The sequence below is a fragment of the Abramis brama genome, assembly GCF_963993115.1.
Source record: "Abramis brama genome assembly, chromosome: 1".
Classification (NCBI taxonomy): domain Eukaryota; kingdom Metazoa; phylum Chordata; class Actinopteri; order Cypriniformes; family Leuciscidae; genus Abramis; species Abramis brama.
The window spans coordinates 60,933,658-60,946,271 of NC_139963.1; the positions used below are offsets into that span (position 1 = coordinate 60,933,658).

Sequence of the window (12,614 nt, forward strand, 5' to 3'; positions counted from 1 at the left end):
CCATGGTATAAGCGGGTTAATGCCCTTCGAGGTGTCCATTGGCAGGTATTAATGGCCTCGCCGTCATCCATTAATACCTGACAATGGACACCTCGTCGGGCATTAACCCTTATAGAGATTCTTCTTACAGTAACTTTGGTAACAGGGTTTATGAATCAGCAGTTTGTGTAGAAACTGAGACAATGGATTGAGATTATTTTCTTCCTCCATCATGCTGCAGAAATAGCCCAGATGATGTCACTTCCTGAGTGTCACAGTTTTAAGAAATGCTCTGTTTTTGAAAGGAGGAAAATCATGTCAGGAGTAACTGGGTTGAGTGAAACATGTAGGACACAGATACTGATGATAAAAATAGTTAATTTAAATCTAGTTAAAGCCGCGGCCACTTTACACTTTGAACTTGTGGAATTTCTACAGACACTTCGATGGTTGTGAAATGGGGAATGTTGCGTCAAACTCTGCGGCAGCTTTTTTACAAACATAAATTCAACATTTAACTAATAATAATAATAATAATAATAAAATAAACAATCCACTCCACTTGAATGCTAAACGCTTGTTATTTCTCACAGGGTTATTCTCTTGACCTTGTGTTTCTTGTGTCCCACTTTCACATGCACATGAATGGAAGTCAGTGCAAGGAAAAGTCTAGTGTGAACGGTCTTGTGTGTGAAAGTCTAGTGTGAATTATTATTAACCATTAATAATTAAAACGTTTTTAGTAAAATAAATATCAATCTCAAAGTTGGTGTCAAAATATGGCAGTATGGTATATTTTAATGTTAAAGGATAATTCCGGTATTTAACACCTTGAGTCTATTTTGTAGTTTGTTTTGGATGAACTAGAGTAGTGGACGCAGAAATTTTGACGATGGGTCCTGTCTCGACTTTTTGACTTATTTAGAATCGCCTTTGACGGCTTCAGAGTGGCTGTCTACGGGCATGCATGAACATGTCCTTAAAACAACCCTTAACATTCGTTTTCAAAACTGTGCAACTCACCGAGTGGTTAGTGGTGTTCATTGATGATTCGTATTGAAGCTCGTAGGGGTGTAGCGGTTCACAAAATTCACGGTTCGTTCGATACGATACACTGGTGTCATGGTTCGGTAAGTTTTCGATACAGCTAAAAGAAAGAAATACCAGAGAAATGTCCTTGATTATTTTTTTTATATTTCATAATGTCCACATAAAACCGACGTAACGTCACTTGAAAGCATTGTAGCCTACTATTCCTGCCAAACTTCCATGGTTACAGTTAGTGTTACTACAGTAAATCCATGGGGAATGTTGCTGATCTGTGGACACTGGATAGTTCATTCATGGCACAATGTTTCTTCCTGGGTTCCCCTTCAGCGCTGTTTGATCCGTTAATAACGGAGAAATGTGAATGCTCTCACTAAATCTCACTGCAATGTTTTTACTTCAGTGGTGAATTTTAATGCTTTATTTACTGGATCTCTTAGCACTGTGTAGTAACAGTCGCTTGATCAAGATCGGTTCGCGCTGCATTGGTCCAAAATGATAAACGGTCCGTGAAACACAAAAATGACTCTTACATAATTCTCTTTATTGCTTTTCTTGTCCAGACGCTTTATGCTGAGCATGATTCTATAGCAGTTGGTGGCAAAACTGTTGAGTTTGTTGCTAAGGATCCAGCTCTCGCAACCATAGAGCAGGATTGAGACACACTCAGCTTCAAATATGTTGATCTTGAGTCTAATTGGAAGACTTCTTGACTGAAATATGTTCTTCATACACTTACACTTAGCTTTTTTTTTTTTCACATGGGTCGAGCAGGTTGACAGTCTTTTATCATGTATCCTGACTCAAATAATGTGTTTCTAACAGCAAACACTCAGAATAAAGTGAGATGATCTGCTGATGATCCTGAATGGCTTGTTGAATGAGTGTTGATAGTCTGAGGCTCATCAATATTAACAGATCTGCTGAAAACACTCTTTATTTCATGACAATAGTTCCTGTTTTCACCTCATTTATTATGCTGATGTCTTCAGATCTCCTGTAAATTGACACTTAAAGCTCATTTCATTGGTATCAACAGACTGGCCCAGTGGGGGTAATTTTTGCTTACTATATGAATGATTATTTCTGTCTTTTATGCTTTTAAATGTTTTTCTTACAGTTCTTTACTACTTTTCTAGATATATGCCATTATTTTAATGAAAAACAGAATAATGTTAGAATTAGAAATTACAAATTACTTTACTATAGACAGACAGATATAAATGCTTAACTGCAAATTAGTATATGGGTCAAAGACAAAAAGGGGTTTATAGCAAATAAAACAACTATCTATCTATCTATCTATCTATCTATCTATCTATCTATCTATCTATCTATCTTTAATTTCCAGTCATAGACCATATTTAGAACAAGAATCATTTGATGACATATTCAACACTGTATTTTAGGATCATAGTGCAGCCCCAAAATACTACTTTGCCACTATCTTTCAAACCACTTTTTTTGTCAGCAAGTTTTAAATCATTTAAAAAATAAAATTTAGTATGATCTCTTATTCTTTTATACATTTTTTATTTTTATTTTTTAAGTCAGAATAATTATGTAGTTTCATTTTTAAATACAGATGTTACGCTGGATGATGATCCAACATTATTTCACCTATATTCTGAATTTTTTTTTTCTTCACAAAAGTTATTTGAAACATTTCACTTGCATTTAATGGGTTTCTATTGTAGCGACTGGGCTATTTGAATCATTCGTTCGTTTGATTCTGAATTAACCAATTCGGACTCTGTGTTTTTCTAAGCACATTCCTGTCCAAAATGTTCTTTGCTAAGCTTACCGAAGCTTGTAACCTCCTGACTTCAAAGATTGCAAATCAAACGCCAGGCTCCAGAGAGACGGGAGCAAATGGACTTTTACGACATTTTATTGCACCCTGGGCGTACAAAGGACAAGAGTTCACAAAAGCAGCCTGAATTCTGAATGACCCACACACACACATACATACACACACACACACACACACACACAAACATCCTTTGAATTTAACTTAGAACTTAGAGATATTCTTTTTGATATACAATTCCATTATGCATGTTGATTAGTTTTGTGTTAGTCTATAGTGTGATTCCCTAGTGTGTAGTTTTGAATTCTAAGTGGGTATTTTAAGAATGATACACTATATTTGTACCCTAACTCCCCCCAGACCATAACATTTTATGGTCCTAACGGAATGTCAGCAGCAAGGAATCTCACTGAGATTCTGGCAGGAGAGCAGAATTAACGTGTTCATCCTAGATATTTTACATGTATAACCATTGAAGAAATATGCAAACCTGAATGTAATTTCTCTTTTCCACGATTGTTCTTCTCTGTGATATGTTTTTGTATTCTTGTAAACCTTAAAGGAATAATGTTTCAGAGGTGCACACTGTTGCGAATTCATAGGTATATGTCATGTGGTCTTTTTAAAAGTCCAATTTTCATTCCCACTTGTAAATGCACATCACATTTTAGGTTAGTCTTATTCCCAGTTTGTTAATCGAACTTTTAATACTTATCTTACAGAGTGAGAAGGTACTTCTAGGCCGTAGCTTTTAAACATACCAAATTTGGTCTTGAATTGAACCTCCATATACCCGTAGGAAAGATATGGATACCAAATTATGATAAAATGCATTTTACTGCAGTTATAATTGTTTAATGTAGAAATGGCATGATCCTAAGACTGCCATAAAACATGCAAATCAAACTCATAGTGAGACAAAGAACTTTTCTCCCGCCTGGAATTTCGCGTTCCAATTGGCTCAAGCCCAGGGAGGAGTGAAATTCCTGTGCCCTAGAAAAGCGGTTACACTCCGCGTTCCGCTCAGTTCTGTTCTGTATTTCCTTTCGTCTTGTTTTGTTCCTGCACTTTCACGAACCCGCCTCGTCAGCGAGAAGACCTTATGGCTCCCTTTGGGAGCGTTTTCAATTTATTTAAGTCTTTTCTTTATTTTCGTCTTCGGACTCCACGAAGCAAACGCAGCAGACAACTTCAACTCAAAGAGAAAGACTCTTTCGAAAACCCCGCTACCGCGCTCACCAGAAGACACGAGAGCGCGAGCCCTGCTTTCTTAAAGAAACACACGCACGCTGGTCTTAGGACACACGCATGAACTCTGCGTTTTTCAGCAACAAAGAGAACCATTTTGCAAGATAAGTTTATTGAACTTTTAATGTGATTTGATTCCTTGCTGTCTCTCAGAAGGTTACATTGCCTGTGATTTTGCCATGCAGAGATCATCTCGGTGATCTCTCTCATCCAGAACTTTAGTTTCACTTTCTCCCTTTCATCCTCTCCCTCTCTCATCTGTTATCCGTTTGGTCTTGTAATGTTTTCATCCGTATGTTTCTGTTGTAAATATGTATTTACTCTGTGTATACTCGTAGTTTCGATGTAGTATTAGTCCAATTATTAAATTCCATATGTCCTTGACTGACTCTGTTTTAATTGCCCATGTTACTTAGTCCCTGAAATGTTCGATCTTAGCTATATGCTTTATCTTGGTACGATTTAAGTAAGCTAATTTTACAAACATAGAAAGTTGTCTTTTCAAGGCCTGGAAAAGATACTCTTTCTCGTGTTTGTAAGAAGGATAATTTTCCTTGAGAATTAAGTTAATCTTACGTTCAATGTTTGCTGGACAAACAGATTGTTTGATAACTAAATTAATTCCATTAAAGTTATCCCATTACTTCGAGCTGAAATAAGACTATTTGATGTATTAATGACGAACCATAACCCGTTATGGTAATCATTCATATATCAATCTAGTTCAGCTGCGATAAATTAATTTAACTGTAACATACAAAATATTAATCATATTCATGATTAATTATTAAAATTCCCTATAGATAATTTGAGCTAATATTAATATTAATATACAACCCATTGTTGCTACACTATGTATACAAAATCACTTTTGTAAATTTAATATCAATCTGACAATAAAATTAAACATCTGGTCTTTGGTCTTTGACCCTATTAAAACAAACTCAGCAATTGATATATTTTTGATTTTGCCAGATCAGCTCCTCTCACAGCAGTCACATGATCAGTGAAGTTACGCCCACTGGAGTGATTCTTCCAGTTCCCCAATAAATGCTGTAAATTCCCATCAGCTACAAGTGAAGACGAGCATCAGAGCATCAGGAAGAGCTGAAATCTGCAAAGACTGAGTTTATTAAAGAGGACAGAGAGAACATGAGTGATCCAGAACCCTGCAGAATGAAACACACTGAAGATCCTGAAGAACAAAGAGGTTGGTGTTTATTCTTCATTCATTCATGATGCTGAAGAACATTCATGTTAGAAACATTCAAGCATATTTATATAAACAGTTAAACTATGAAATTGGATACAGGGAACATTTCAACAAATTTTCTGTAAAGGTCAATATCAGGTCAAACGAAGTAAAATTTTTGCTCTGGTTTATATTTGGTTTGCAATTTTTGTTGGACATTTCTCAATATAGTTTAGTTATGTATCAGTTCAATTCAATTTCCAGGATGGCTGACATGGTTGTAAGTGTAACTTAAGCAATATCTGATTATTTGTATAAGTTGTATTAATTAATCATAAATTATATTAGTTATAACCTCTGACTAATAATCAGACTTATGAGTTTGTGACCGTGAGATCAGCATTATTGGCCGGGGTGAAACTCTAAGTGACACTGGAATCCAAATGAACCAGTAAAATATAATGAGTTAAATAGAGTAATCAAATGTCTATTTAGATTATGATATAAATGACCAATAATTAATTGCCGTTCCAACTTGAACTGGAACGCAGCAAAACTTGTGTTTCTGGTGTCCCACGTTCACATGCGAATGAATGGGAGTCATTGGAATTAAAAGTCTAGTGTGACTGGACTGTAATAATTAAAAAGTTTTAAGTAAAATAAATTAAATATCAATATAAACATTGGTATCAACATTATGAAAGTATTGTATAATTTTTTATGAAAGTATTGTATAATTTTTTAGGGCTGTCAAAGGATTAATCGCGATTAATCACATCCAAAATAAAAGTTTGTGTTTACATAATATATGTGTGTGTACTGTGTATAATTATTGTGTATATATTTAAGAAAAAGTTGTAATTTATATATATAAAAAATATATATATTTCTATATAATATAAATTATATATACAGTATATATATGCAAATATTTCTTAAATATATACATGCATGTGTGTGTATTGATATACAAAATAATTATACACAGTACACACACATATATTATGTAAATTCAAACTTTTATTTTGGATGCGATTAATCGCGATTAATCTTTTGAAAGCCCTAACATTATATTATATAATTGTTTCATTGCTCAAATATATTTAATAGTTCTTTGCCACAGAAACATGGGATTTGTCTATAATGTCTAATAAAAATAATTATTAGAAGATCAATGTATCACATTTATGGAAAGTACTTTAGTTATTACATTGTAAGGGTCTGACAGGTTAATTTTGCTCAAAGGGAATTATTAATTCATTCATAGAGAATGTTGAAAGAATCGCTTTATTACGGCTGAGCAAATGACTCGTCCAGCGTTCAGTATCAGCTCTGCAGTGACTATAAATATCCAAACTAGTGAAAACACACAAGTAACACTTCTCTTTAAAATACAAACAAAACTTTATTGATTATTCTAATGCATAAAACTAATATCTATCACAATTATCAGCTCTTTTTATGTCCTTTCACTTCATATTGTTTTTTGTTTTTGTTGAACTGAAAATGAAATAAATTATTCTTTTATGTCAGACCTAAAGGAAGTGAAGGAGGAGAGTGGAGAACTGAGTGAAGTGAAGGAGGAGAGTGAAGATCTGAGTGAAGTGAAGGAGGAGAGTGAAGAACTGAGTGAAGTGAAGGAGGAGAGAGAAGAACTGAGTGAAGTGGAGGAGGAGAGAGAAGAACTGAGTGAAGTGAAGGAGGAGAGAGAAGAACTGAGTGAAGTGAAGGAGGAGAGTGAAGAACTGAGTGAAGTGAAGGAGGAGAGTGAAGAACTGAGTGAAGTGGAGGAGGAGAGTGAAGAACTGAGTGAAGTGAAGGAGGAGAGAGAAGAACTGAGTGAAGTGGAGGAGGAGAGTGAAGAACTGAGTGAAGTGAAGGAGGAGAGTGAAGAACTGAGTGAAGTGGAGGAGGAGAGTGAAGAACTGAGTGAAGTGAAGGAGGAGAGTGAAGAACTGAGTGAAGTGAAGGAGGAGAGTGAAGAACTGAGTGAAGTGGAGGAGGAGAGTGAAGAACTGAGTGAAGTGAAGGAGGAGAGAGAAGAACTGAGTGAAGTGGAGGAGGAGAGTGAAGAACTGAGTGAAGTGAAGGAGGAGAGTGAAGAACTGAGTGAAGTGGAGGAGGAGAGTGAAGAACTGAGTGAAGTGAAGGAGGAGAGTGAAGAACTGAGTGAAGTGAAGGAGGAACATCATGTCAAACCTGGAGGAAAACCTTTGAGTCGCTCAAAGACTAAACAGACATTTTTAAAGAAAAGAGGAGCCAAGAAATCTTTCACCTGCACTCAGTGTGGAAAGAGTTTATCAACCAAACAAAGTCTTGAGATTCACAGCAGAGTTCATACTGGAGAGAAGCCGTTCATGTGTGATCAGTGTGAAAAGAGATTCTCAAACAAACAATGTCTTAAGCGTCACATGATGATCCACACCGGAGAGAGACTGTTCACATGTGATCAGTGCGGGAAGAGTTTCACAGTATCATCAAGGCTTGAGATTCACATGAGGATCCACACCGGAGAGAAGCCGTTCACATGTGATCAGTGTGGAAAAACATTTATTAAGGCATCAGTCCTGAAGAGACACCATACAGTTCATACGAAGGAGAAGCCGCATTCATGTTCTGTGTGTGGAAAGAGTTTTTCACTGCTGCAACATTTACATATACATGAGAAAATTCACACTGGTGTGAGAGAGTACATGTGCTTTGCGTGTGAGAAGACTTTTATTACAGCTGCACATTTAAAACTGCACCAGAGAATTCACACTGGAGAAAAACCTTACAAGTGTTCACACTGTGACAAGAGATTCAGTCAGTTATCATCTCTGAAAACACATGAGAGGATCCACACTGGAGAAAAACCTTACAAGTGTTCACACTGTGACAAGAGATTCTGTCGATCAGCAGATTTGAAAAGACATGAGAGGATCCACAGCAGAGAGAAGCCGCACACGTGTGATCAGTGTGGAGAGATTTTCTCTTTTAAAAGTCACCTGAAGCGACACATGAAGACCCACACAGTGGAGAAACCGGATCACCATGATCCATGTGGAGAGAGGTTCCTTCAGTTATCTTCAAAAATTGTATGACGTAGCCTAGAATATTTGCTCCAAAACTATGTGAAAATCATCCTGACTGCTCGGTCAGATAAGACAATATATTGATTTAAAATTTGCAAGACATGTTTTGTGTGAGACAGGGATTCCGGTAAACGTCTCAGTAGAAGATGTGAAAGGAAATATAAAAAATGCAAATGTGAGTGAAGTAAGACGTCTAAAAATAAACAGGAATGGAAGTACAACTGATAGTCTTTCAATAATGATCACTTTTGATGAGGAAAACTCCCGAATAAGGTCTACATTGGATATGTGTTACGACGTGAGGCTATATATACCCCCACCACTTAGATGTTTTAAATGTCAGAGATTTGGACATGTGGTGGCGGTCTGCAAGGGAAAACAGAGAGGTGGTAAATGCAGTGGTGATCATGAATATGGCAAATGTGAAGAGGGTGCATATCTGAAGTGCTGTAATTGTGGAGGGGAACATAGTTCAGCTTACCGAGGATGTGAGGTTGGCAAGAGGCAGGTTGAAGTGCAACGAGTCAAGGTTGTTCAAGGAATCAGTTGTGCAGAGGCCGCAAGGACGGTGTCAGGAATTGGGACCATGGTTAAACAAACTGAAATTAAGAACAAAAACATTGATACGTGTCAGAAATGTGATAAATTGAAAGAGGAAACTTTGATAGTGAGTAAAAATGATTTTGTATTGTTTATGGCAGAGATAATAAATTGTTCTGCACAAACCAAAAGCAGAAATGAAAGGATCAAAATAATTGTTAAATCAGCAGAGAAGTATCTAGATGTGAAAGGGCTGCTCTGGGAAACAATTAGAGACATCATCAATGAAGAGACTCAATCCTCTCAGACATGGGTTGGATAGTAGTACTGTACTGTAATAATACTGATGCAGATGGCCTACTTATTGAAGAATCTATTGATATTAAGTATTTGGTATGTATTAATAATGGAGAAGGAACACGATATAATAGTATAAACAACACAGAAAGGGCACTTGATCTGACATTTGTATCTAGTTCAATAGCAGGGGTTAGCACATGGAGTGTGATCAAACATACTACAGTAGGGAGTGACCATTACCCGGTAATGACTAAAACTGACACAAAGATATGCTATGAAAAGGAAAAGAGAATTCCTAGATGGAAACTGGAGAAAGTAAGCTGTCGGCTGAGGAAATAATACCTAAAAGTACAGGAGTAAGATGTACCAATTATGTACCTTGGTGGAATAATGACAAGGCATTTAGGCACAAGGCATTTAGGCAACTCAAAAAGCATCATTCTCAGGATACTTTGATCTTGCAGGCAAAAGTAAGGAAAACAATAAAAACACAAAAACTTACATTTTGGAGGCAATATTCGAGAAGGTTCATAGCTCAGATAATCTTTCTGAAGTGGCCAGGCAGTGTAGGAATAAAACCTTAATGGAATTCCCTAATATTTTAAAGAAAAACAAAAGATGTCGGAAAATCCTTTAGACTTACCTTTGAATATGTTTGAGTTGAGAAGAGCAATCATTAGTGCTAGACAGACTACTCCGGGGAGAGATGGAGTGTGTTATAAAATGTTGGCACAAATGACAGAGAAAACACTGGAAATAGTATTAAAACGTTTAACCAAATTTGGGATACTGGACAACTCCCTTTGGTATGGAAACAAGCAATAATAGTACCAGTTCTTAAACCAGGGAAAGACCCATCAGATCCTTCTACTTACAGACCCATTGCCTTGACCTCCCATTTATGTAAAATCATGGAACGAATGATCACAGAGAGAATAACGTATTTCCTAGAAAGTAAAGCTCTTTTATCTCCATATCAGAGTGGGTTTAGTAGGGGTCGTAACACAATTGACTCTGTATTATGTCTAGAGTCAGACATTAGGAAAGCACAGACCAATAAAGAAGTAGTTATAGCTGTCTTATTTGATGTGGAAAAAGCATATGATATGCTCTGGAAAGAAGGATTATTGATAAAGCTAAAATCATTAGGAATTGGAAGTAGAACATATGATTGGATTATGGACTTTTTATTTGACAGGAAAATACAAGTAAGGTAAAGAATATTCCAAAGTATATTCAGCAGAGAATGTAACTCCACAAGGTAGTGTAGTCTGATATTATTCAACATTATGATTAATGACATTTTCACTCAGGTTGAACATAATGTAGGAAAATCTTTGTATGTAGGGCTTTGTGGATTAGAGGCCGTAATATATCAAATGTGAATAAAAAAATACAAGCTGCAATAGTAGAGGTGGAAAAATGGACAATTAAATGGGGATTTAAATTATCAGTAACAAAAACACAAGTCATTTGCTTCTCAAGGCGGCATAACATCTTACCCCTTTCTTTAAAACTTTATGGGCAACCTCTGGAGCAGGTAAAAGCTGTTAGGTTTCTTGGGGTTTGGTTTGATGGAAAACTGACATGGAAAGTTCATCTGGATAAAATTAACGACAAAAGTAAAAAGGTCATCAACACTCTTTTTTGTTTATCAGGACAGGAATGGGGAGCAAGTAGATAATCTCTGCAAAATATATACTGGGCACTCATGAGATCTGTTTTTGATTATGGAAGTATAGCTTACATGTCAGCAGCAGAATCAAACCTCAAGAGATTAGATGTTTTGCAAGCTCAGGTTCTGAGAATCTGCAGTGGATCATTTAAAACATCTCCGGTATCATCGATGCAGGTGGAAATGGGAGAAATGCCTTTAAGAATCAGAAGATTGAAATGAATGATGGCATACTGGGTTAATCTCCGGGGACATAATGAGTTGCATCCTGTCATAACAGAATGTTGGGAACATAATGAAACAAATTATACTAGTTTTGGATGGATAGGTAATGCAAAGGCAAGAAATATAGGATTACACCAATTACAGTACAGTAATACAGTTTCAATTTCTTCCATTCCTCCTTGGTTAAATGTTGACCTTAATATACAGCAGGAATTGAAAGATAATTTGGTACAACTTCAAACAAGGTTTATAGTCCAGAATTATTTTAAGGAACATTATCCAGAATCAGTGTTTTTATTTACAGATGGATCCAAAGATCCTGAAACAGGATTTGCAGGCACAGCAGTACATATTCCAATGAGAGAATGTTTTATTAAGAAAAGAGTAACCAATCATTTGTTAGTATATGAACTGTTGGCAATATTACAGGCCCTGTAGTGGATAGAGGAGAAGAAAATAAAAAACACTGTCATTGCATCAGATAGCTACTCATCACTTGGAAGTATACGATCTGGCAGGTCATTAGTCAGGATGGATATTATCAATGAGATATTCTGTAAGATGTATAATATAAAAGTTATGGGTATTTCTACACGTTTCATTGGGTTCCTGCTCATGTTGGTGTGGAAGGAAATGAGAAGGTGGATATTCTGGCTAAACAAACTCTAAGAATAAAGCAAGTAGATTTTCAAGCCCCATTAAGTAAAGCAGAAGCTAAAGTACTCATAAGAAAATATGTACAATCAGTATGACAGGTATACTGGGATGATAATGAAACAGGTAGACATTTATACAATATACAAAAACAAGTTGGTGCTGGGAGGAGGGAGAGCAGGAATCGAAGAGAAGGAAGTATCATTACTCGGATGAGAATAGGTCATAGTGGACTTAACAGTAGCCTACACTATATAAAATTGGAAAACACCCAACTGGGGAATGCATACACTGTAGCCAACAAGAAACAGTTGAGCATGTATTAATCCATTGTAGGAAATATAATAACGAGAGATGTCACCTTATTCAATCATTGAAGAAAGTAAAACATCATGACCTTTTCTTTATCAGGTCTATTAAGGGAAACAGTAAGTTGTATGATGAAATTATTAAATTTGTTAAAGAAAGTAAATTATATAAAAAGAATATAGTTTTTTGTTTATTATGTTTTATTTTCCAGTTTGTTTATTTGTTTTGCTTGGTTTTTATGTTTATTATATTTTGTATAAAAGCAAATAACTTGATCCATATTCCATTCCAGTTGGTGGCGGTAATGCACCAATAAGCTAGGCTGCCAACCGCCAATAAACACCAAAGAAGAAGAAGAAGACACACACACACACACACACAGAGAGTTTCAGCGTCGAGTCTTTTGAGGTGAGGAGAGCAGTTCACGGTATTTCTCATATTTACACAACCATCACACACACTTTACACAGTTTGATTAAGCGACAGACTCATTTCTGTATTGTTTTCATCGATCACAGCGATACTTGTGCGTCTTTTCTGGCGTCTTCCTACTGAAATAAA

At 36.1% G+C, this 12,614-nt stretch overlaps 2 protein-coding genes across 5 annotated transcripts in view; both read left to right on the top strand.

The window, feature by feature from the left end:
* LOC311078024 (uncharacterized protein) overlaps positions 1-9,402 on the top strand; it is a 42,416-nt gene extending 33,014 nt beyond the window's left edge. For 2 of the 3 annotated variants that reach the window (XM_084106667.1, XM_084106668.1), the window contains 2 exons: positions 5,060-5,294; positions 6,810-9,402. In XM_084106667.1, coding sequence (XP_083962793.1) covers positions 5,237-5,294; positions 6,810-8,359 — 1,608 coding nt within the window. In that variant the 5' untranslated portion in view covers positions 5,060-5,236 and the 3' untranslated portion in view covers positions 8,360-9,402. The remainder of the gene's footprint in view (positions 1-5,059; positions 5,295-6,809) is intronic. The other variant, XM_084106669.1, reaches the window with a different exon arrangement.
* A 2,943-nt stretch (positions 9,403-12,345) lies between these two features.
* The window catches only part of LOC311077945 (uncharacterized protein), a 44,429-nt gene continuing 44,160 nt past the window's right edge, over positions 12,346-12,614 (top strand). For both annotated transcript variants that reach the window (XM_084106591.1, XM_084106590.1), the window contains exon 1: positions 12,346-12,461. The gene's annotated coding sequence lies outside the window, so the exon portion shown is untranslated. The remainder of the gene's footprint in view (positions 12,462-12,614) is intronic.